Genomic DNA, 24,217 nt, shown 5'->3' on the forward strand with positions numbered 1-24,217 from the left:
GCTGAATTGGTGACGGCGATGCGACATGTACACTTATTTGCCATTATTACCGGCACGGGACATAAAATAAGAAAAGACGAAATAGAACCTGTCCTACGTCGCAATGCTGTGGCATAGGCCTTTAGAGATGTCTGAAAATGTTGTCAGTGGAACAACTTTTTATGGACACAGAACTTGTCGCCTTTACACTGCTGTTCACTCTACGTAAAAAATATGGATCTCCGTACCAGGCACATATCCATAAGCCTAATCGACGTTGTCACATCAAGAAACGGTCAATTAGGAGGCATGTAATCAGCGAGATTTTTGGGAAGAGACCTTGGCAATCCGGTACCCGTTATGTGATCTCGGATCAATCCCGCTTGAGCCCCCTTCCTTGCCTGGAGAGAAGTTCGACAGCCAGTAGGATGACTGCGGTCTGATCTGCATAACCCCTGGCACTCGAACTTTATACTCCCCACAAAATTGAGGCGACAGTCGAGAGATTGCAATTTCGCTCCAAAGGGCTTGATTTACATCTTCTTTTCAGCTGACGCGATAGCTCTTGACAACTCAACTCACATTATCAACTTTGGATGACTGGTCACGTAGAGCAGACGTAAAGAACGCATGGTTCTGTGCATGTGATATTCCGTCCCCTAGAAGCGAGGATAAGCTTCCGGAGAATATGCCCCCATGCGCCAAGCAGCCACATGCTCCTGTAGCGGAGAGTTGTGTTTCGCGCGGGTTGATCTATGCTACTAAATCGGTGGCTTGGCTACCTACTTAGTGTGTGACTGATATGCGGATTGGTGACATTGGCGATGGGGTTAATTAGTAGCCCAAGGCTGGGTCACCGAACACCTGGAGGGAATGCCTATATCTACAAGATTGCAACCGACGAATCGCTCATCGATGTTGCAGCCACTCTGAAAACGTACAGTCCATTCCCTCAGGAGCTGGAGTTTGAAGCCATCCAAAAGATTCCCTGGGCGCAGGTTCAAGGCTGGCACAACTTCGTGTCAGATGGGCATGGCGGAGCGTACGAGCAAGCGTATCAATACAGCCGGAATTTAGCCAGTCCATGTGTAAGTCGACCCTTCGCGCTACGTAGTTGACCAAGAACTTACGGAACGCAGCTGGTGGACAGCCCTACGGCGGTGCCCAATTTCCTCTCGCTGGCTTCCCTAGTAACCATCCAGCTTGGAGCCAATTGCCTTGGGCTCGCTATGCCATGTGCAAACCTAGAGCTCCCAGCAATCGTGCCGAGGATATCTTTGCTAACCAGCAATCACCTTCCGGTCTCGCGGGCAATATTGATGACGGCATCGACATGGTGACCGCAGCTCCTCTTGAGGCCCGCGGCAGGTCCCGTGGCTCTCGTACGTCCAGGACGAGGCCATCGACTGCTGGTAGGCGAAAGAAGCCAGTCGAGAAACCTGCCAAGAAAGCTACTAAAAGGCCTACTACTGGTACAAAGAAGTGCACTGCAACGATGAAGAGAGCTGGTAAATGTAAGACTACTACCAAGTGTACTGCTGTGATGAAGAAGGCCGGCAAGTGCTCTGCCAAGTCAACATGTACAGGCGCAGAGAAGAAGAAGAATGGTGGCACATGTCCGGCAAAGAAGGGTGACTGTTAAACAAGTCGAACAAGGCCCACTACCAGGAATACCTTGCGGCACTCAACAAGAAGAAGAAGGCTGGCAAGAAGATGGTGTGATCTGAGCGTAGCGCAGGCACCAAGAGTGTCAAGGGCACCAATACCGGTGCTAAGAGCGGCGCATAGGAGAAAGAGGGCTTGGTCAAGCTCTGAACGATTGGCCTTGGCGCAGGACGTGGCGTCTGGAAGTATCTGTAGCTTAAGTCATGGATTATTTAGATTTTGGCTCAAGATTACTGGTGTTCATTTTATGTAGAGAATTATTATAGACACCTTTCATATTGTCTTTCAGTTAGAGCGTTTCATACACCTTGCGGATACTTTCATCACGGAAATGGGATTCAACTACTATAGGCGAGCAGCATGACCCGACCATCAAAATATTAATTGTTTTTCTCGTTACTTTCGTATTACTGGTGCACTACACGACTGTATTCGTAATTATTTGTCCTATTTCCGGCACAGCGTCCCACATTGTACCGACGATGGCAAACATCGTCGCATCGCGCCATATGGGTACCGTAGCGCTAGCCGGCGCATCGGCTACTGTAGCAGCTCTGATGTTGTATCCGATGAGTGAAGATCCGTTGTTGATGACCCGTTGCACAAAAGCAATCGTATCGTTGAGGAGCGACGGGTTCACCCAGTTTTGATCATCGATCAACCTCGACGCGGTGCGCAAGTTGGGTACGCCAACCGTGTCGTCGGGAAAGTGCGTCGTCCATGCTTCGTAGAAGTTGTCGGTTTCGAAAAAGTTGAGTGGGACATTGAACTTGAGTTTCTCCCATTGTACACGGAGATCTGCCGTCATGGCCTTAAACTCATCAAGGGACATATCCGGGACAATCCACGGAGTCAAGGCCCAAGACATCTGCCCATCTGTGGTAGGTAGGATAATGGAGTACGCGTAACTGCCCTGATTGACGAAATCTGGAAAGCGACGCCATCACGCACCGATGGCTTGCCAGAAGATGTCGTCAGAGACGTCTCCATTGGGTCCAATTGTAATGGAGAGCGTGAGCCCTGCCATCTTCAGCTTTGGTAGGGTGCTGACAGTGACAGAGGTGACGACTCCGAAAGCCCCTCCACCTCCTCCGCGCAGCGCCCAGAAAAGGTCCGTATTGTTTTTCTCGTCGACAGTGAAAAACTTCCCGTCGGGTGTGACCACGTCTATGCTAAGTACATGGTCGACAGCGAGACCATATTTGGAAGATAGGGGCCTCATGCCCCCACCTGCGATGTACCCTCCCGCAACACCGACCGTCTGCAGTTCACTTAATTAGCATTGAGATGGAAGATGCTCAGATGTGATTTACCGGACATTCCCCAGTCAACACGCTCACGTCTTCCTCATGTGCTGCTTGGAGCAATTCCCAAGTCTGCGTGCCCGCTCCCATTTTGAAAGCTGAGCCTATGTGGGCCGACGCTCCGGCATAGTTGGCAATGAATTCAATACTGTTCAAGTGTCGGGTCCAAATAGAAAGGGCATTCGCCCCCGTCGACTTGCCGAGGTAGTCGTGGCCCGTATTGTGCACGAGCAATCTCACGCCGGTATTGCGCGCAAAGTTAATGGCAAGCTGCACCTGGGCCACGGTGCTCACATTGACCGAGTACGATGGATATCCACCCATCTCGCACACACTGAGGATTACTCGGAGCTGGGGCTTGGGTAAGACGGAAGGCACTTCCAAGTGTATTCCATCTGACATCCTGCAAATGATTGGATCATGGTTCCCGCCGCATTATGCTCTCTTCTCTTTACTCCATTCTTCTACATGTGTAAGCTCGCATTCAATCCCGCTGGATCGTGCCGTCTCTAAAATGGCACAGATATCAAGCTAGGATACTTCGGCTGGCGCCATGAAGACGTACCGAAAGACTACGAGCCATCCCAGGGCCTTTATTGGTTCTACATCGCGCAACTGTTCTACAACCCTATCCTTGCCTTAGTCAAGTGCTCGATACTTGTGTTTATCCTACACATTGGTCGCACTCGCAAAGGCTTACCTTGGATGGTGTACACAGGCTTAGCAATCACGGTTCTCCATGCCATTAGCGTTTTCTTTGCAGTACTATTCTCTTGCGTCCCGATCGCCGCGATTTGGACCCGAGCCTGAAGCCCCACGCGCAATGCATTGACAATTCTTTCCATGTCATCATCTCCAGCATCACCGTACTGACGGATATCCTGGTACTCGTGCTCCCGTTCTACGTTTTCTTGGGTTTACAAATGCGTCGCCGTACGCAAATTGCCGTGTTGTGTTGTTTCGCTTTCGGCGCCGTGTAAGTCTGATCCACCACATGAGAGAATCCTATGCTAATTGCACGGTTTCCAGGGTCACTGCCGTCAGTATCGCCCGCATTGTCTCCCTTGTTGAGCTATTTTACCTTCCCTCTGGAGGAGATCCGTTTTATGACATCAAGATCACCTATTCAATCGTCGAACCCAATGTCGCCATTTCCACGGCGTGCGCACCGGCCCTATGGCCTCTATTCAAACACTACTTCTCCGGGCCCGTATCTGCAAAAGGCACATACGGTAAGAGTTATGGAACAGCGTCGACGGGCACGCACCATCACAGGAAACCCAGCTTACAAGGCGGACAACTCGCCATTACTTTGAAGGAGTATGGGCAGAAGGGTCGGCGACGGGATGGACATGAAGAGTTGGGCTCCATAGCGTCCTCGCAAGATAGGATGGTATAGACGAAAACTGGAGCGGTATATAGTGTGTTACTCGTATATTAACGTATTGAGCTAGTATACCCAACTAATAGATTAGCGAATGTACCTATACTGTTATCAAGCTGTCGAGCTTTCGTGCGCGTGTTCGAGTTGAGTGATGAGTCCGTTTTCGCGCTGATGTGGCACGCGGGTCGCGCGAAAGCTATCTTGCGCGGTCTGTGCCAAATGACAACTTCTCATCCAAGACAGGATCACAAGCTCGTCTATGGCCTGTTATCTTGTTGTGGCTGAATGAGTTGACGATACTGCTATGTGCTGCAGAGGCTGAAGGACCGAGGCGCCGCAAATTCTGAGCCCCGCTATCTCCGGAAAAAGCAGGGTTACCGATATCTACGCCGCGCTAAGAGATTGCCCACGTTGCACCGTATGCCACAAACACGCAACGAGAGTCACATCACTCAACATCTTCAATGGTTCTTTGAGCGTACCCTCGCTACACAGTCGCTTCCTGCCAATTCACTTTTCTTTGTTCCTGGACCATTGACGATGGCAGTAGATGTGGTTCAAAGAAACATCGTCGGGGCATTGTCGTGCCAGAGGGACTCTTATCTGAGGACGCTGGAGACCGAAGTTATCTCATGCGAGGAGTATACACAGCCAAAAGACGACTCGAAATCCAATGGCAAGAAATCCACCGATGCTTCGAATGTTCCACGCGACAAAGGAATCGCTGAAACGCGGACATGGATGATCGAGTTTGCTGATTCTGTGCTCTTTCCCGAGGGTGGTGGACAATTCGCTGACCATGGCCTCATCACACCTCTCGGGACCGAGAAATCGGGGGAGATACCAATTCACAACATCCAAAGACACGGCTTGAGGTGTGTCCATTTCTCGCCGGCACCTTTAGAGGTCGGCTCAAGAGTGAGGCAGACAGTGGACTACTCCCGAAGATGGGATCTCATGCAGCAGCACACTGGGCAGCATTTACTCTCTGCCATAATGGACAGCATGGACCTACCCACGCTTGGCTGGAGCATGGGACAACCGGGGGAGATGAATTATGTCGAACTTCCGCGCAAACCGACACAGGAGGAGATCAGCAACATCCAACTGAGATGCAATGCTAAAGTACGCGAAAACCTGCCTGTTACAGTGGAGACACCAAAAGGGAAACAGTCTTCAAGTCTACCCAAGGACTATGATGGGGAAGAGGGGGTGATAAGGTTCATCAAGATTGGGGAGCTAGACTACAATGCTTGCTGTGGAACACATCTCAAGCAGACATCGCACATTGGCCTTGTACTCCTCCATCATACCCAATCGATTAGGGGAACAAACTGTCGACTGTTCTTCACTGCCGGTGACCGTGCTGTAAAGCTGGCCACGAGTTCGATCAACGGCCTGCGTGATATTGGTATCTCGCTTTCAACCAGCGCAGCTCCCGAAGATGTCGCAGCCAAGATCCAGAACCTCAATGACCAAGTCTCGGAAGGTAGGAAAAAGGAGAAGAAGATGATCACGGAGCTTGCGAAATACCAGGCTCAACAGATCAAGGAATCACTCCAGAACTCTGTCGGCGCTTTTCTGCACCGACCTGATGACGGTATGGATTTTGTTAGCCGTGTTCTTATCGAGTTGGATGATACTCTTAAGCAGGATAGAGTCATCATGCTATGCACTGGCGACGTCAAAACTACTGGCACGATCGTGATACAGGGGAGGGAAGATCTGGTCTCTTCGTTGTCAGCCAAAGTCAAAGAGATAGTGAAGGCAGCGAAGGGTGGCGGTAAGGGTAGGAAATGGCAAGGCAAAGTCACAGAGTGGGGAAGAGGTGAAGTTGAGGGATTGGAGAGCGCAGTGGATAAATTGTGATCGCAAGCGATCTCAACAACTCACAAGCGAGCAAGCTTTCTGCTACGATGACCAATCTGATCTGTGCCCACTTCGGCCCCCAATTTTCTTGGCAGTTTGATGACGCAATCCCAGCAACCACAAAGAGCTTTGATCATACCCCCACAGAACTCCCCCGCCGCGCTTCGCTCACATCGTACTGTGCTTGGATCATGTTGCCTACCCGACCAGCAATTTTCAAACACTCCACAGATTTGATGTGGCGCATCTTTGACGAGCTACAGTTTGAAGATCACTTCCAATTTGCGTACGTCTGCAAACAAATCGCAGAACGCTCAGCGATAGTAATCCAACGCCGTCGAGATGGATATAGAAAGTACAGAGTTGCCTCTGATCTCGATCCTGCTACTGTTCCAGCGTTGCTAAGGAGTGCTTGTGGAATAGGCAACCCTATTCCAGCTTGGTCCGCCCTTTTCCCGCATGCTCGTGGGATGGTTGTCTCATGATAGCACAGGCATGTGAGATCCATCAAGGTTTGGTGCGATCGTTATTCATTCGATGAGTGGAAGGTCTTTGCTTTCAAGGGTCCCAATGACGAGCGGCCGACCGCGCAATCCTCACGTCCCGACCAGACGACCCGAGAACTCGAGGCTTACTCCGAGAAACTGGATGAATATGTTCTTTGCGAAGATGTAATGTCCAAGACATTGATCAATGCCGGCGAAGACGGTGGTCTCGAAGCGCTACTAATCGCAACTTTACCGCGCCTAGAGGGCGTGAAGTTCGTCACTCTGCAACATGAACATGGCTCGACCCTCTACAGGCTCGATCGAATAATTTCTGGAGGACTTGAAATTAAAGGGGTTTGGGTCGAAGGATTCCAAACTCTTCAAAGTATGGCAGTGGGTGTACCCTTAGCAACTTGGCTTAATGCCTTTCAGGATACGAGCCTGCCTTTCCACATTGTAATGTCCTTGCCCCGCATTCCCCACCTAGAATCGATGTATCTCAACCACCTGGAATGCCAGGTTGGCGATGATGCAACCGTTGACTTGCATAGTCTTCAAATTGATGCATCATCCGAGGTCAAACGTCTATTTCTGGACAACTGCAACATGAGGTCACGGGACTGCCAGACCGCTATATACGGGGCTCCGCAAAAACTCAAAGATATCGCATTCAGATTCAACACAGCGTCCTCAAGGCGACCCAATAGCTTGGACCAATATTCGTACCAGTAGGCTAAGGCGATCACCTGTTTAGTAAGATATTCCTATGTAAGACTCGCGATCCAAGCAATGTTTGATTGTCTCCGCCTTTGCCTCCGACATTTTGTATCACCCGTCGCGCCGGAAAGACCCCGTAGCGCCTGAAAGACCTCGTAAGTAATTTTATAGAGGATTTGACAAATATGGCTTATCTGTCTGATTAAAAAGCCACAAAATGAAGTCGGTCGCCATCGTCGGCGGTGTCCTTCTGGTAGTGGGTGGCTCACACTCAGGCGGAGACATTGCTGGTTTGATCGCGATGCAGCTTTCAGACACTCGACATTCACCAGGCTCCCTTGACCGACTGCAATAAAAGAATGCCAAAATCGTACATGTTAGCTCGTATGAAATGTTCGCATTGCCAGTGTTCATTCTAGACGCAAAAGCGCCAGTATGCAGCTTTCAGCCGTTTGATTTCAGTCTAGCAAATCGGTCTAGCAGGCCCGTAGGTGAGTCAATCACGGTAATATTGTCAATAATCCGTCAAAGGCGAACTGTAGCTGAAATATTCACGATGCTAGAGCCACCTCCCGTATTCACGGTAGGCTTAGTAACTCCAGGGAAGGTCAAGGCGTAACGGACAATGGTTCATGCTATCAATAATGGTAATGAGGGCACGGTGGACACTCGCGAAACTGACGAGCTGGCCCTGGTTGGAGTTCTAGGGATCTATACCCACATTTCGTTGAAACAGGATTCATCGAACAAGATCGCGAGACCTTGAAAAGCCTCGAGAGGGTAGACGAAGACTTTGTATCCGTAACGATTGAAAATAAGGACAAGAATGGTTTATTTACCGTGGACAAGATCTGTGCAGCAATAGAGGCCACAGGATTCGACTCGCCGTCGGCACTCGCGTATTCTTCTCCTGAAGTCAAAACGGCACTCGACTATGATTCATCATGCTTTCCAGCGTCGTTTGTTCTCGACAAGATTTTCCTGTCAAGAAACTCAGAAATACCCAACCTCGCAATTGTAGGCTACCCGGGGGCATACTAGCCTCCCTTCGAGATGCAAGCCCGCGCTACTGTCCGTGTCTAGACGTCTCCGCCTTGGTTTGTGGTCACCCGCACGCCACAACAGATGGAACAAAGGTCCAAGCTACGAGTAACTACCACGAGCTATGTAAGGCGTATAAAGAGCGCAGAAAAGAAGAGATGACGCAGAATCCATTCGGTGACAATATTGGCGCCTTGAGCAAGCCAGCCATGAGCTTAACCTCGAACGCTTCGACTTGGGCTTTTCAGAGACTGAAGGATCGCCTGCTCTGCTTGATACACGGATCCATAGAGTGACAAGACCGAGGCTATGAAGACATTGATGGAGGTGCAGAGTGTGCGGAGAGCAGGGCTTTTTGGTGGCTTTTTGGCGAGAGCCGTGGCCCGATGCTTGATGGGGAAGTAGATAGCAGCTGCGCAACATGTAGAGGGTGATGTTGAGGTTGTGCAACTCTCGTTCCTGCCGAGATATCCGACCGACGCGGCATGTGACTGGAAGTATATCGGCTCGGAGCATAGCGAAGTTTGGCGATATGCAGAGGCTACCGAAGGCATCACCATTTGGAGCCTTGAAGGATGGCTGGAGTACGGGAGCTCAGTTGAGTACATTGGATTATGCACACGATCAACAAGAGCACGGCAGAAGCACAGTAGTGGCCGTGCGAGTCCTATGTTCTAGCCCTCACAAAGACGTGGAAGGTTTGGAGTAGTTCCAACTCCACTTTGCCGGGTCCACGTTGAAATCATGGACAACGATCAAGGCTGGTGGTGGATTGAACTTTGTCCGTGTTGGGACAGCTTAGTCTTCGTAAAGCTGAAGTCCAACCTTGCGCTTGCACTATGAAAATCTTCATAACTTCCATCGCTTAGCGCACTCTACACCCTCGGCCAGCGTGCCCACCCGTGCATCGATTGCATACCCTTCCTTCTCAAACTTCTTACACTCATCCCACAGATCTCTTAGAGGGACCGAGAAGGTCTCGATGAACTCGTTGTCTTCGAGCGACGGCTGGGGGTTCTGGTTCTCTGGAAGCGAGAGATCGACGGTGACATGAATCATGCGCAAGTTCGTATTGCAGAATCCCGGATCTGCCGTCCTATTATTATCCAATCACCACTAGCCAGAACGCATTCTCACCGTTGCACATGATAGGGCTGACGCCGAAATCTCCTCCCATTACCTTACCAACGTAGCCCGTCTCCTCCTTGAGCTCTCGCACTGCGCACACCTCGGCAGTCTCATTGGGATCGATGAGCCCAGCCGGTACTTCGATGACGATCGCATCGACGGGAGGTCGCCATTGCTTCTGCAGGAGGATCCGCGGAGAATCGTCTGGCTTGCTCGGATCTTGAAGTACTGCTAGGATGCCTACACCGTCGATGTCTGCGCCTTCAGGGCGGGTGAGACGCTCGCCCGACTCCCATGTGCGCTCGACGCCTTCTGGGTCTGTGTAGGTAATCCTAGGATTCGAGATCAGGACTAGTCATCTGATCCGTGGTCCAGGATGCGGTGCTCACTTGACGAGGGTTGCCCATTTGGCATCTTTGTGATCCTGGAGACTTTAGATACGCTCCAATCTTGGACGCTGCTCACCACACCAATGGCTCAACCTTGACTACTTTCGATTGCTTTGTGGTCGCCATCGCTAATGTCTTGCTAATTTGAGATCCGGCGTGGGCTGGCCACCGGACGGTGGAAGGCGCACCCCAATTGTGGCGGGGCATGACGCCGCCAAGACAGGCGACCACAAGCTCGGATGTGGGCGAGTTGACCTTGGTAAGCTTCTGGAACACGTACTACCTGTCCGCCTGCGCCTGCGAGCATCGAGCTGCCCTGTTCAATGTGACGCCTGACTGGCTGCGTCGTTGACTGGAGATGCATCATCGCCCTCGCGTCTTCTGACGTCGAGCGCGACGTTGACTGCGGTGACTCGTCATGAACAACCCCTCAACGGGCCGTGTAGACGACCACGCCTACGTACACCCCAGGTCCCGTACGAATGCTCGAGCGGTTGTGTTTCAGCCCAGCCTGGCATGACTAGGCAGCTTCCATTGTTGTCTTTGAAAAGCTTCACCGGGCGGACGGTGAATCGCAATCCGCGAGGCTTGTCACCTTGTTTTCTTTTGCCAACGTTGGAGAAGCACCACAGCAGTTGTCGTGTGTTGGCGTTCACCTCAATTCGGTACTTAGGAGCCCGCCATATTAAAATCGATAGTCCCGCTCGGTCCTCGGCCGCTGTTGGGTTGGCTAGTCCACTGCAGGGAACCTGCATTTCAGTCAATGTGGAGACGCACTCTACGAGGAGATTGTTATTCGAGTCGTGGTACACGTTCGGTGGCGCCGCATTGTCTTCGCGCGGACGTATACGCCGTCAGGCTGCTACCTGCCGCTAACCGCGACAACACGCCTCTTACCTCGGAGGCATAGCAAGTACTCAGCTGCGTCACAGCAATGCGATTGCCCCAGAGCATCATTCGTCAAACATCAAGTACCATTCGCCTTCTTTGCGAGGCTCGCCGCGATGAAAATTCTGTTCGGACCGGAGATGTTGAGTACGGCGCCGCCGCAACCCCGAGTAACTGGACTCCATACTTGCAACCGGTTGAAGAACCGGTAGAACGCCCGTGGCTGAGTTCGTCTCATGCTTGCTCACATGACTAGCAAACCGCGACTCAAAGGGACCAAACGGCAGGGAAAATGCGTAGCCAGCCTTACAGCCGACAGCACGCTGCATGTGCTTCAGGCAGGTGCGTGCTATACCGCACAGCGACGCCTGATCATACTTTCGCATAGGTCAAATGCGGGTTCCGAGATGATTCGATAAGTCGGATCACCTAATAAGCGACCTTCATGCAGCGAGTCGCGCGTGGCCAGAAAGGATCCTCAATACGCGAGAGCGATGCCGCCGAGCTTTCCCCTGGAAGTGACGGTCTGGAAAGACTGCGCGCTCTTCTCCCTGTTGAATTTGTCGCCTCGTCGTATCGTTCCCCTGCCAAGCCAGATAGGGTGGAGACGGCGGCGCAGCTAACGCGCTCGCTTGTCCTGTTCCTCGTTGCGTACTACGTGCGAACAGGGGTGGCCCGCCCTGCCGCAAGCCATCACCGTTTGGGCTCCCAAGATCACGGCCCGGTAGATGGATGTGCCATCCATGTTTCTCGCCGATTGCCGACTGTATTTCTCAATTCGCAACGCACACACACAGGTGTCTCTGCGCGACGCAAATGTACGCGTCAAAAGGCGACGGATGCCATACTTAGTTCAGGTGAAGCATCAGCTAACATGGGCGACTTCCGCGAAATTCGTACATCGCGCCTGGGCAGGGCTCCAACCACTAGAATGTCAAACACATTCTATACCAGAGCGGCTAGCACCCGGCAAGACGGGTGTCCAGAATAGGAACTGCACATGCCCCAGGCCCAATTATTGGCCGCAAGCGCTCGGCTCGCGGAGGCACTATGGAGTCTAGTCCTCGTTTCACAGGAAACTCAAAGAGATCAAGGTCCAAAACGTGCGAATGCCCACATGGCCAGAGGGGCGCTATACCGAGGGGCCGGCATAGTAGTAGGGCTTCTTTACTGAGCAGAGCCCCGTCCCTCGACAGTGTGTTCTCTTCCTGAATTTCCGCGACTGTCAAGCCTTCGTTTACCAGTGTGCCGTAGCACACGTCCTCTCGTTCGTGATCACTTCGTTATACAGTCGCGGAACTGCTTCGTTACCACCACACTCTTTCGCTGCTCGTCGACAGGTTGCAAGGATAATTTTCGCGTCTAGCTGAAACGACCTATTCCGGTTTCTCCCACGTTGACTACGTTTTTGGCAACCTGTAACCACATTCTTCCGCAATCGAACGGTTTTGGATATCTTCCCGGGTCGCTACTATCGAATTGGCGCGAGAGGCTTGGACTCGCCTTCTGGTGTCCTCTCATATCTTCGTCGTTTGCTCGTAGCAGACGTGGTACCCGCCGGCGAAGGGTGCAGGATCTACCGTCACTCTTTTATCTTACAAACTCACCATTACATAACTTAATATTCAACATGGGCAACTGGTTCGGGAACCTTGACCTTGCCTACAAATACACGTAAGGCACGATATGTTCCATGTCGGTGAGGTGTCGCTAATCTTTGCAGTGTTGTATTCATCTCCCTGCTGCTTCTGACCATCTTAGCCGGATTGGTCAAGGTGTTTTTCGATCGCAGGAAGTCAGTAACGTCCAACGACTTGTCTCGCAACATACTAACGAAGGCATAGGCTCAAGAAGCTTGCAGCGAAGCAGAACGAAGATGGAGAAGTCAGAGAAGAAAGGATGGAGTTGACGGGACGGGAAAAAGATGAAGGGGACTACTTTGGAGTTCGCGCGTTGGAAGCAGGTTTCTATGCTGGCGTTGCGCAATCCGCGCCAACCTCCAGAGCCAACTCGGTTGTAGGAAGCCCGTTCATGAGCACGAGCACCCTCGTTGGTGGTGGTGGTGTGGGCAACCTCAAGGACTCGAAGAACAACAGCGTCACTACTCTCCCGCTTGCTCACACCAGAGAGCGCAACAACAGCGCGATCCGCGACTCGGATACCCTGCCATCCCCACAGTCCGAGGACCCGCCCCGAAGGAGGTCACCTCCAGCCATCCGTCTCGCGCCGTCGACCGCTGAGCTGACCGGTCGCCACCGATTCAGCGCTGCCGTCAACATGAACCTGAACGTGCCTCCGTCCCCATCTGCCTCGCGAGGGCCGTCATCCCCGACGTTTGGCGGTTCGGATAACGGCGAGAGCGACGGAGCTCTGTCACCACGCTCGCAAATGTCGCCCACATCTCCTGTCACCCACTACGCTCCTAACCCACCACAGCTACCCATGCCGCAACCAGACGGCTTCCGCGCGTCATTTGTGTCTGTCTACGACCACTACCAGTCGCAAACGGCATCCATGCTCATGGCTTCGCCTACGGGTACCGACGCACCCGCGGACGCTTCAATGGCAATGCCCGGCATCACGTTGAACGACAGTGGTACGCAATCGCCTCGTAAGCGTCGCACACATGGCTAATTTGCACTAGACGCCCTTCCCAAATCTCCTGTCCAGCTTCTCCCCAAGACATACCAGCCATCTCACAACCGTGACAACAGCGACTCGAGCAGCATCTACAGCGAGGCGCGGCACAGCAAAGTCGAGCGGGATGCCAGCCGCCAATCAACCATCGGGCCTCTTCCCGTGAACGGCGAGAACCGCAAGACGCTCCTCCCGCCGGCAGCTGGCGACAACCGATACAGCGACATCTACGACGCCTACTATCGGCATTCGATGATCCAGGGCAGTTCGAGCGTGACGGACTCTTCACGATCGGATGACGAGCACCCGGCTGGGAGCAAGGCGGGCGCAGGCATGGCGATGTGAGGAGGTCGGATTACAGTTTTTTAGGCCAGCATTTGGCTGACACACGTCGGCTGGGGCTCGTATTGTCGCTACGCAGCGTTGGGGGCTCAGCTCGACGCACGTGGGGACTACGCACAGGGCGCATCTAGCACAGCGAGGCGTTTGACTGGTTTGATTGCATTTACTGCGACACGTTTCACGGGAAGCCGACTGCACATGCTCTTTCCTTTTGGTCTGGGGTCGACGGGGTCGACGGGGTCGAAGGGACGGCCGGCGTGGCTGTGGAGGCAACGACGACATTGAACGCGTCATGGGTCGCTGGCAGAAGCACCGGCGACGGCGCCTTGGACGGCGACAGGCACGACGACAAAGTATCACCCATACCTATTTTCACTGTAATTTCTAGTAGACGGCACCTGGTGCGATGCCCGTACATATGCATGGCTTGGCGGCGCACGTTGCGCCAGAATACCCATTTCTCTTGCACAGTTGGAGCTCCTCTACACGTGACCGCCGTCTTTTGTTGCTGTCCTGGCGCCTCGAACGGGGACGGAGACTGGGACGGAGACTGAGGATGGGCCGACGGTCAGGGCGTCCGGGGCAATTGGGTCAAGTTTGCTACGATTTTCACGTGTCGATCGGACCACCACGGCGGGTGATTGGCGGGCCCCTGGCAGAAGCGAGGCGGTGAGTCTGCGCGATGGGGAGCGGCGACGGTGTTTCTTAAGATCGCCACCGCCCGGCGAGCGATGAGTTCATGATCCCTAGTGGCAACGGGGACCCTGAGTGATAGTTTTCGCCTCGCGCAGCGTCCTCGATACACTCGCCGTGCTGCGAGCCCAATTGCACCGGACTATTGGCCAACACACGCAGACGAACGCTTGCGACATGTCGACGACGACAACCACGACCACGACTACGACCACGGCGGCGGCGACGACACTGCGCGGGCGGGCCATGGAGCGCAAGGGCGCGCTGGGCGCCGTCGAGACGCGGGACCAGCGCGAGGTGCGGCGCCGCGAGGCCCACGAGGCTGACATTGTCATCGTGGGCGCGGGCGTGCTGGGCTGCGCGGCGGCGGCGGCGTTTGGCAAGCAGGGCCGCAGCGTGCTGCTGCTGGAGCGCAGCCTCAAGGAGCCCGACCGCATCGTGGGCGAGCTGCTGCAGCCCGGCGGCGTGCGCGCGCTCGAGGAGCTGGGGCTGCGAGGTAGGCCATGTGCTGCAGCGGCCGTGGGCGTGTGCTAATCGACACGGCAGACTGCCTCGACGGCATCGACGCCATCCCCTGCCACGGCTACCAGATCGACTTTCACCGCGAGGCCGTGCACATCCCCTACCCCGACGACCTGGTCCCCAACGCGCCCGCCCGCCCCGAGGGCCGCTCCTTCCACCACGGCCGCTTCATCCGCAAGCTGCGCGAGGCCGCCCGGGCCGCGCCCAACGTCACCGTCGTCGAGACCACCGTCACCGACGTGGTCAAGGACTCGTACACGGGGCAGATCCTGGGCGTCGAGGCCCAGACGGCCGGCAGGCCCGACTACTACTTCGGCGCGCTGACGCTCGTCGCCGACGGCTACGCCTCCAAGTTCCGCAAGGGCTACATCAACGCCACGCCCGAGGTGCGCTCCAAGTTCTGGGCGCTCGAGCTCATCGATGCCGACCTGCCGCGCCCCAACCACGGCCACGTCGTGCTGAGCGACGCGCCGCCCATCCTCATCTACCAGATCGGCACCCACGAGACGCGCATCCTGATCGACGTGCCCGAGGGCTGCCCGACCGCCGCCGTCAAGGCCGGCGGCATCAAGAACCACATGCTGAACGTCGCCCTGCCCGCACTCCCCCCCAGCGTGCAGCCCTCGTTCCGCCGCGCACTCGCAGAGGGCAAGCTGCGCAGCATGCCCAACAGCTTCCTCCCGCCCGCCACCCAGAAGACGCCCGGCATGCTCATCCTCGGCGACGCCATGAACATGCGCCACCCGCTGACCGGCGGCGGCATGACGGTCGCGCTCAACGACGTGCTGCACCTCTCGCGCCTGCTCTCTCCCTCGGCCGTCCCCAACCTCGAAGACACATCCGCCGTGCTGGCCGCCGCGCGCCAGTTCCACTGGCAGCGCAAGGACTCCTCCAGCGTCATCAACATCCTCGCCATGGCCCTGTACAGCCTGTTCGCCGCCGACGAGCCCGCACTGCAAGCACTACAGAACGGGTGTTTCCGCTATTTCCAGCGCGGCGGCAAGTGCGTGTCCGAGCCGTGCGGGCTGCTTTCTGGTTTGATCCGCAAACCGGCGGTCTTGGTATACCACTTTTTTGCGGTTGCGTTCTATGCGATTTGGTGCAAGGCGGCGACGGGGCCCGTGTGGCGGATACCGTACGTGCTCTTCGTGGAGAGCGTGCTGATCATTTGGAAGGCGTGTGTGGTTATCGGGCCGTATCTGCTTGCGGAGATGAAGGCGTAGATGGAGAGGGACAGGTGCATTTACGGCGTTTAGGATGGACATGGGCATTGGCATTGGGTTGGGTTGGTACGCTATGTGTATGTTATAGACAAGAGTAATGTAATTCTACATGCGTGACATGTAACCTCGTTTCCGCGCATGCTCCAGTTTCAGCGTGCCTATCGACGGGCTGCGCCAAGGTCGTCCCGTCGCTCTCGCACTGCCGGCTGTTCGTGGCCATGGTGCGATGCTCTGCATCATTCCTTTTGCCAAATGCCCAAGGGCGAATCATCAACCGGGTCTGCACAAATGAGTATGGACGTGGCCTGTGCATCTCTTCATCCATCTGCAGTACAAGAAGATTTCCATCTACTTCTACAAGATGCCAGAAAGGCGCGGCAAGCTACTGCGATGCGTGCTGGTCCTGCATACTGATGCTTCCCAGCCGCTCCATGAGGATGTTTTCGTACTGATCGTGCTATGTGAACCGAGAACGCTGCTCTCAGTACTCATGCTTATGGTAGAAGCGGATTTGTCAAGCTCATAAGCCGGGACCTTGGGCTCGCCCTTGGTAAATTTTGCCAGCCTTGAGGGTTTCGGTCAGGTAGACGTGGAACCCGAAGCGACTTTCTCGAGCCACGCTTCTTAGCAAATTGATTCGGTACTTCTAGACAACGAGTCTGTGGGCGTTAGACCCACTCCACGCATCTTTGCCAAGTACAGGCTCGATGGGGTTTTAAGGCGACTGCGCATCGCTTTTGGGTCTTTGCTTCGGATATTGCTACGCCTTCATCATTGCCTAGTCTCTATCGCTGCTTTGATGACGGTACATACATGATGAGCACCTCATCAGGGCCATGCTTTGGGATTGGGATGTTGTCGATCGTGGTGGTGAATTCTGGGTCGTAGTATATCTTGAGGTTCTTCATTCTTGAATCCTGGCGAAAAGTGCGATCTCTGTCGTTGTTGAATAGTCCGCCGCAATGATACGAGGCTTCATACATGATTCTTCAATACAAGCAAACCTATCCTAGTTCAAGCAACCGCGTATACTAATCAACAGATGGTTTAGAAAGCCAAGAGTATCAGGATGGTTCGGGCGTGACGCGGATTTTCGCTCAAGAGCTCGAATCTGCGTGCACTTGCGTAACGCCAGACAGATTAAGGGTAGTCGTCATTGACTTCTCACTACTTCCGGAGGACCTGCTCATGACGCTTTGCACTGTGTTGCAGCCAGGTGTACTACTGCGCGACGCGAGTCTAAATCCGGCCCTCGGCCGAGACTCGGCGCTCGCGTGAATAGACGTAATAGAGCAAGAAGATTTGAACAGTAACATATCGAGGCGTCTATAGTATTCCATAGTTGTATTCAGAGAAGCGGACATCATCTGCACGAGATGGATCATCAATACATGTGGCAACCAGAACAATCTAACAACCCGAGCAAGGCTTCTGTGGTGTTGAGAGGAACGGATGCGGGGGATCAAACGGTCCGTGAATGGACTGGCCTGCTGTCTGTTTAGACAAAATTAGATTTGTGAAGCTCTGGAAGGGGACAACGGTCTCAGTCGTGCAGTGGGGAAGTACCCCGCATTAACGCCTCACAGCTACCCCACATAGTTCCACAAGTGGGCTGGTCACGCATTACCTTTGTTTTGGCTGCCTCCATGTGGAGAAAACCAATACATGTCGGTGTCAGGTCTTTCGATGAACAATTGAGAAGAATCTCCACTGAGCAAACCAACCAGGAATTCTTTGCTAAGACACTTCTCTGCGAACATTACGGAGAGTCAATTCAGGGCACAGTTCGATCACATCGCTTCGTTTCCAGCATACGTACGTTCACCATGTCCGCCGCCGACCCCAACTTCCCATCTGGGCCTTATCCAGCCGGGAAACACATAATTCCGCCCCCACGGCCCGTTTCCCCTTCCACAGCCGGCTACAGCCTCAATCATCTTATGCTACGTATCAAAGACCCAGAAAAATCTATCCGGTTCTACAACGATTGCTTTGGTTTACATACCGTCTTCATATTCAATGCTGGGCCATGGACAATATACTACCTCGGTCCGCGCGATACCAACATCAGCACGCTAGGCACATCTAAGGGACTTCTCGAGCTATATCATATCCCTGCGGACAGCTCAGTAGAGTACCAAAATGGTAACGAGTACCAAAACGGAGGGGTAGGCTTCGGTCATGTGGGGTTCACCGTGCCGGATGTAGGCGAGGCATTAGAGAGGGTGAAAGCATTTGGGTTCGAGGTCATCAAGCCATTAGAGGCGGACAAAGAGGACGGAATGGGCCTACCGGAAAGAGTCGTAATGGGGGACCATGGAAAAGTGAGCGAGGGCTATAAGCATGTTTTCCGACAGTTGGCATTCGTCAAGGATCCCGATGTGAGATCACTCGTGTGCAAGCGGACATAACATGGCGAGCTAAACATGAACAGGGCTACTGGGTCGAGATCGTACCCCAAGTTGTGAAGTCAGCCTAGCGTGCATTCGTTCGTCTGCTTCAATGGACTCGTGGACATTTTGGGGCTGAGCTCGGCCCCATGATCGAAATGACCGGTACATTGAGGTCCGCGATGGATACGTTTCCAACGGACGTCAGCGCAAGCGATGCCTGCAGAAGCGCTCGTCGATGTTTCAATCGCTGTGTCTATTAGCGGGATATCATAGAGCTGTGCCGCAATCAACGCAGTGGTGGGGCCAAAAATGATACGCGCGCCCTAGCTGCGGCGAGTCCATACTTGGTTGACAAGGATACCGGTACCCCTTCATCTGCAAGACGCCGACTCGCGAAATGTCAGCTTATGATATGTACATAAATCCGATGCACCGTGCCACCAGCGCCACACGCAATCTTTATGGTACGGCCGACGACGGCTCTGAGATTACACGTTTTCTCTATGTCGACCTGTTACTGTCGATCACGCTCGGCTACGCTCACATTGCTCTAAATTGTGCTCCAGCGGTCAGAGAGTGAAGCGCAATTGTAGACCCTCGTGAACAACAAACGATGCCACACACAGCCAGCTTCACGCATCCACCCCATTAAAAGTTTCGCTAGATGTCACACTCAGTTCCGCGAAGACATTAAACTCTGCAAGAACAAGATCTCTCCTTGTCTTCCATGGCTTCTCCGCGTTGCTGAAACGGAGCTTGTATCTTCGAAAATCCTAGATGCGTGTGAGTATCCGATTCAAGAAGAAGGTCGAAAGCGGCACATATATATCTCGAAAATTATCTTGTTCAGTTCAAGATTCGCAATGTTCATACCAGGACAATTGGAGTTTCCATGTCCAAATACAAGGTCTAGATTTCGTCGCACAAGCTTCAACTGTGCTTCATAATTGATTCAACACCATTCAAGACAGAATTCGGAGACATTGTCCCCGAAGACGGAGCTCATCTGAGTACCGATAGTATTGAGGCCGAGCCATGTGCCCCCTGTGATGGTGTATCCGTTCATGATTGTACCTTCTGGGGGAAATACACGCTCACGAAGCTGAGAGAATACAGGCTCCAGGAGACAGTCTTGGAGGGATTTTATCTGTTTGATGACAGAGTTTAGGACTGAATCTTGAGAATCTCTGAGGCCACTAATAACTGCATCAATCTCTTCTTGCAGCTTGCGCACGACAAGGTCATTGGAGAATATACACCTGATAATTGCTTAGAGTGCATGTAATGTAGCGCCCACTTCGCTAGATCTGTACGTCTGTCAGTCTTCAAGTGGGCCGGGTCCGCGATGGTAGCCATACATTATCACCAGGGAAATTTATTAAAATCTCTGTCGTCACTTGAGCGGTGGAGAGTCCTCGTGAGAGAAATGCATCGAGGATATCATGTTTGCGTAACTCTTTCTCACTCTCGGCACACCTGTGTGCTACAGTCTCGTGTATCTTCTGTTACGGCATCAACGATCATCCCCAAATTCACATGCTGCCCATCTTGTTATCTTACCATCATGACACGGCCTATACCGTTGGAGCTAGTTGGCTTGGGAAAAAGCCACTCTGACTAGCGAGAATCTGCCTAGCCCACATCTAGAAGGATGTTGAATTAGGAATGACCGCAACGTATTGACGTAGTGTCATTCTAAAGTTCAAAGCTTCGAAAAACCATAAAAATCAACTCCTTGTGCCAGGCACCCAAAAGGTGTCCCGAGACATAAGAGTAATATTATGTCCTAGATTAGATTCTCAGCATACCATCCAGAACATGATTGCGGATTTTCAACATCGAGTCTGGCATGGGGAACTGCTGGTCATGGCGGGAGCCATCGTAATACCAGCCATGCGCATCATGTCGACCATACCTATGTACAGCAAGTGCTATATGAGACATAGATGGGACTTCGATGACTGTGAGTAGCTCAAGATCTTGGCGAGGATGAGACTCTGACCCTGGACAGCAATGTTTTTATTAAGCTTGGTGCGCGTGAATATCTAGCCTTGGAATCTGCTAACTCTCGTATAGAGCTGCGAAGTGTCGCTGGCAATTCTTCAGATTAGCTGTAGGTACTCGCGGGATCTTGGATCATTCCATTCCACTAAAATGTTACAGTGATGACCGGAGGGGCATATGGATACCATGCTTGGGATGTGCAGATTAAAGATCTAACGAAGCCGTCCTAGTGGTAAGTGGAGCCGCTGCCGTGCAAGTGAAGTCTGAACGATCGCTAACGTCCAATCCAGCGCTCACTAGTCTTGATAGTAGCCACTCCATTGCTTACGTGGGGCATCAAGCTTGCCGTCTATAGCCTTATTTCACCGCATTTCGGCCGCTCGCATACGTACGATGGATGGTGTATGCTGGAGTCGGTGTCAGCTTTGCCCTTTCTCACACTGCAGCCATCGGCAATGGTATTGTTTGCGGGCCACGAGGCGGAACTGACCGTTTGGCATATCTAGTCGGCATGACAGGGCCACAACGCGGCAATCCCTCTGGCCTTGTCCAGATTTTTCAGTACCCTTTCAGGCGTGGCCAATTTGCTGGATGACTTTTACTTGCTCATACTGCCTCTTCCGGCATGTTACAAACTCAAACTGCCACCAAATCGCAAAATAATTATCATGCTAATCGTCCTGGCTGGCACAGGGTAATACTTTGGCAATTAATGTTTTTGGGCGAGGACTGACCTGATTACTGTGCTTTCATCATGAGTATCTTAGCGCTTATATATCGCTATCGTAGTTTCAGCTACGACACAAACAACATGTGGGTGCGCGACACAACCTACCTACAAGTTCCGCTCTTAGTTGTCACGTAAGTTACTCCTATCATTTTCTGTATGTGTGATAGACACTAAGAGTGGCCTAGCACCGTGGAGTATAGTGTTGGTGTTATTATTCCATGCATGGCTCCTTTCGCCAAATTCCCCAAGTACATGACTACAACCACTCGTTCATATCTCACCACGAGATCATTCTAGCATACCTTTTCCGTAGGAGAAGATTACAAGCTCGCGAGGGTGGAGAACAACGATGTAAAGAAACAACCTGAGTCGCAGACGGACACTATCGACCGAATGCTTGCACATATGTTTCCTGGAGACGCCGCCTCGCAAGCTTCCAGGGCACAGGGCAAAAGGGAATATCAAGGTCGAGACTGCTTTTTCGATCACGGAATCATCTCGATCGACCTAAATGGGCAAGGAATTCGTCGCGTGTGTCCGATGGAATGTGATTACGGTGGTTATCGGGGTTTAGCAATGGAGGATGGCATCGGCAGCTATATTTTTGGTCAAATTTGCGAATTGCAGTTCGGCGATGCATGCGCGGTGACCTTAATGTTCCCTAGCTCATGTTCATGCACGGCGTCAGCGCGGGTAAATACTACTGTAGCGCTATTCAGCAAGACAATCAGCGAGTGAACTGTTGCACCAAGTGACCGTGTTGTCAGAACCCAATAGAACCGCGTATACGGGCATCCATTAATATACTGCACGTGTTATCCACTGTGACGGTAATACATGGGTATATCGGCAACGAGACCTTGTGAGACCCAGAGCTAAGCCTACCCAGGATGTGGCACAGTTTGAATTTCAGACTCGCGCGTGGGTACCTTACCCTTCACAGCTTTCGTTCCTTTTTGCTTCCATTTTCTCACTTCACCATTGCCACGATCCTTTCCTCCACCATGTCCTCCACAGCATCTGTTGCATTTGCGACACTTGTCACTGTCGCGACTGTTCTCTACGGCGGCTTGCATTTGATCCTCCATCTTACTCAAGACGCGAGGGAACCCCCGCCAGTTCCAACTTCGACACCTTTTATCAAGCCCATGATTGATCTTTCGAGGAAGAAGAGTAGATACTACGTCGAATTATGGTGTGCAGACCCTCTCAAACAGTCCTGCTATTCTCAACAGATGGTATATCCGACCGCGCTGCCTCTTCGGACGCAGAACAAATCGAAAGGATATACTTCTATCTTTTTCACAACTAATAAGTTATGCAGGGAACAATCAAGAATGCCAGCTTGTACAATACGACTTCCGGGAGCCAGGCTTTATGTTATCAATGAAACGTCCCTCATCCCATCAGTGCAACGCCAATACAAAACACTGGCCTTCCCTCCGTTGCAGGCGAAGCTTGCAATGAATGTTTGTGGGTCGAGCCAAACGGCCAACGACATTCTCAACACGAATGTCAATGGCGATGAGGGATTCTGGGGTTACTCAATCACACACTACAAAGCCATACATCCGCCCCTCTTCCCTGGCCCAGGGCTGGACGCCATGAATAGGGTCATGGCACAAAAGATCACTACCTCACTCGAACGGATTCAGTCGTCAGAGGTTTTCAGACTATTTGACTTTGTCAAGCGGGAAGTTACGCGTGCGACAACGGATTCAGTCTATGGAGACCAGAACCCCTTCCGAGATCCCGCCATCGTTGAAGCGTTCTGGTAAGCTCGCTGAGAGGACATAATGCGTTACTGAGAGAGTGTGCTAATAAACTTCAGGGAGTTCCAAGAAGGAGTTATGGGTCTACTCATGGGTCTCCCACCTTCATTCGTTCGAGACAGCTTCAACGCACGAGAATTCATGGCGAAGCGATTTGTGCAATACTTCAACGAAGGCGGTCACGAACAGGGATCGGCTCTTATCAAAGCTCGCTATGCGCACAGCATGGAGCACAAGATCCCAGTGGAAGACATTGCAAGGTTCGAAACAGCTGGGGCGATTGCGATACTTACCAACACTTCGCCCGCCTGTTTCTGGCTACTCTACCATCTTTACTCGAGCCCGAGTGCACTTGAAGACTGTCGTAGAGAGCTAGGCACCATTCTTTCCGAGAATACGAATAAGACACAAGGAGGAGGATCCGGCATAACAATTACGCTCGACCTCACGCAAGCCAAGACCTCCTGCCCTACCCTGCTCTCCAGCTTACAAGAGGTACTAAGGCTGCACTCAGTCGGTATATCCACTCGACAAGTTATGGAAGATCACATCCTTGACGGAAAGTATCTTCTCAAGAAGGGAGGAACGGTCATGATCCCAGCTCCAGTGCAACACCAGGACGCTGCAACCTGGGGTGCGAATGTCCACTCATTCGATCATCGCCGTTTTTTCCCAAGTGCGAAGCGTCCGAATCCGATTGCCTTCCGCGGGTTCGGTGGAGGAACGACGTTATGCCCTGGTCGACATTTCGCAAGCACGGAGATCTTTGCATTCACTGCCCTGATGATTCTACGCTTTGACATGCACCCTGTGGACGGAAAGTGGAAAGAGCTGACCACCAACAAGGCAAGCTTGTGGGAAGTGACTCCCCGACCCGATGAAGACCTTGTCGTCAAGCTAATCCCGAGGGATGGATTTGATTTGAATGTCAAGTGGGAGGTCCTTGTTACGGACTCCGACAAGTCGATGCCACTCGCGGCTGAAGATATGGACGCACTTCGTCATTCAGAATAGATTAGGCGTATGTTTGGGACAAGACTGCAAGGTTA

The 24,217-nt window shown here is 52.7% G+C and overlaps 11 protein-coding genes across 11 annotated transcripts; 9 read left to right on the forward strand and 2 right to left on the reverse strand.

Moving 5' to 3' along the window:
• Window positions 1–681: 681 nt before the first annotated feature.
• On the forward strand, window positions 682–1,614 carry CC84DRAFT_1246210 (uncharacterized protein; the record flags this gene model as incomplete). The annotated part of the gene is made up of 3 exons (XM_018184193.1): window positions 682–1,067; window positions 1,103–1,493; window positions 1,532–1,614. Exons 1-3 carry the CDS (start codon window positions 804–806, stop codon window positions 1,612–1,614), a joined length of 738 nt encoding a protein of 245 aa, XP_018034659.1. The 5' UTR covers window positions 682–803.
• Window positions 1,615–2,062: 448 nt separating this feature from the next.
• Window positions 2,063–3,272, reverse strand: CC84DRAFT_1217770 (FAD-binding domain-containing protein; the record flags this gene model as incomplete). Its single annotated transcript, XM_018182928.1, has 3 exons — window positions 2,063–2,520; window positions 2,596–2,905; window positions 2,958–3,272. The coding sequence occupies 3 exons, from the start codon at window positions 3,270–3,272 to the stop codon at window positions 2,063–2,065; spliced, it is 1,083 nt and encodes a 360-aa protein (XP_018034660.1).
• An 84-nt stretch (window positions 3,273–3,356) lies between these two features.
• Window positions 3,357–3,922, forward strand: CC84DRAFT_1246214 (uncharacterized protein). The gene is made up of 2 exons (XM_018184194.1): window positions 3,357–3,420; window positions 3,472–3,922. The coding sequence occupies exons 1-2, from the start codon at window positions 3,369–3,371 to the stop codon at window positions 3,756–3,758; spliced, it is 339 nt and encodes a 112-aa protein (XP_018034661.1). The 5' UTR covers window positions 3,357–3,368; the 3' UTR covers window positions 3,759–3,922.
• On the forward strand, window positions 3,403–4,613 carry CC84DRAFT_1246221 (uncharacterized protein). Its single transcript, XM_018184195.1, has 2 exons — window positions 3,403–3,924; window positions 3,978–4,613. The coding sequence occupies exons 1-2, from the start codon at window positions 3,872–3,874 to the stop codon at window positions 4,345–4,347; spliced, it is 423 nt and encodes a 140-aa protein (XP_018034662.1). The 5' UTR covers window positions 3,403–3,871; the 3' UTR covers window positions 4,348–4,613.
• A 142-nt stretch (window positions 4,614–4,755) lies between these two features.
• CC84DRAFT_1164807 (ThrRS/AlaRS common domain-containing protein) lies at window positions 4,756–6,271 on the forward strand. The gene has a single exon (XM_018178566.1). The coding sequence runs from the start codon at window positions 4,873–4,875 to the stop codon at window positions 6,199–6,201; it is 1,329 nt and encodes a 442-aa protein (XP_018034663.1). The 5' UTR covers window positions 4,756–4,872; the 3' UTR covers window positions 6,202–6,271.
• Window positions 6,272–6,683: 412 nt separating this feature from the next.
• On the forward strand, window positions 6,684–7,478 carry CC84DRAFT_786794 (uncharacterized protein). Its single transcript, XM_018187383.1, has one exon. The coding sequence runs from the start codon at window positions 6,876–6,878 to the stop codon at window positions 7,419–7,421; it is 546 nt and encodes a 181-aa protein (XP_018034664.1). The 5' UTR covers window positions 6,684–6,875; the 3' UTR covers window positions 7,422–7,478.
• Window positions 7,479–9,039: 1,561 nt separating this feature from the next.
• On the reverse strand, window positions 9,040–10,145 carry CC84DRAFT_1164809 (uncharacterized protein). Its single transcript, XM_018178567.1, has 4 exons — window positions 10,046–10,145; window positions 9,965–9,999; window positions 9,585–9,907; window positions 9,040–9,535 (listed from the first exon to the last, which is right to left on the reverse strand). The coding sequence occupies exons 1-4, from the start codon at window positions 10,088–10,090 to the stop codon at window positions 9,297–9,299; spliced, it is 642 nt and encodes a 213-aa protein (XP_018034665.1). The 5' UTR covers window positions 10,091–10,145; the 3' UTR covers window positions 9,040–9,296.
• A 2,337-nt stretch (window positions 10,146–12,482) lies between these two features.
• Window positions 12,483–13,834, forward strand: CC84DRAFT_1217773 (uncharacterized protein; the record flags this gene model as incomplete). Its single annotated transcript, XM_018182929.1, has 4 exons — window positions 12,483–12,526; window positions 12,576–12,647; window positions 12,697–13,448; window positions 13,497–13,834. The coding sequence occupies 4 exons, from the start codon at window positions 12,483–12,485 to the stop codon at window positions 13,832–13,834; spliced, it is 1,206 nt and encodes a 401-aa protein (XP_018034666.1).
• A 770-nt stretch (window positions 13,835–14,604) lies between these two features.
• Window positions 14,605–16,351, forward strand: CC84DRAFT_1164813 (SE-domain-containing protein). The gene is made up of 2 exons (XM_018178568.1): window positions 14,605–15,020; window positions 15,071–16,351. The coding sequence occupies exons 1-2, from the start codon at window positions 14,702–14,704 to the stop codon at window positions 16,267–16,269; spliced, it is 1,518 nt and encodes a 505-aa protein (XP_018034667.1). The 5' UTR covers window positions 14,605–14,701; the 3' UTR covers window positions 16,270–16,351.
• A 1,604-nt stretch (window positions 16,352–17,955) lies between these two features.
• Window positions 17,956–18,748, forward strand: CC84DRAFT_1146813 (Glyoxalase/Bleomycin resistance protein/Dihydroxybiphenyl dioxygenase; the record flags this gene model as incomplete). Its single annotated transcript, XM_018176569.1, has 2 exons — window positions 17,956–18,650; window positions 18,704–18,748. Exons 1-2 carry the CDS (start codon window positions 18,096–18,098, stop codon window positions 18,746–18,748), a joined length of 600 nt encoding a protein of 199 aa, XP_018034668.1. The 5' UTR covers window positions 17,956–18,095.
• Window positions 18,749–22,544: 3,796 nt separating this feature from the next.
• Window positions 22,545–24,182, forward strand: CC84DRAFT_1094051 (cytochrome P450; the record flags this gene model as incomplete). The annotated part of the gene is made up of 3 exons (XM_018174547.1): window positions 22,545–22,591; window positions 22,721–23,170; window positions 23,228–24,182. 3 exons carry the CDS (start codon window positions 22,545–22,547, stop codon window positions 24,180–24,182), a joined length of 1,452 nt encoding a protein of 483 aa, XP_018034669.1.
• Window positions 24,183–24,217: the final 35 nt, after the last annotated feature.

Source organism: Paraphaeosphaeria sporulosa, assembly GCF_001642045.1.
Source record: "Paraphaeosphaeria sporulosa strain AP3s5-JAC2a unplaced genomic scaffold CC84scaffold_6, whole genome shotgun sequence".
Classification (NCBI taxonomy): Eukaryota; Fungi; Ascomycota; class Dothideomycetes; order Pleosporales; family Didymosphaeriaceae; genus Paraphaeosphaeria; species Paraphaeosphaeria sporulosa.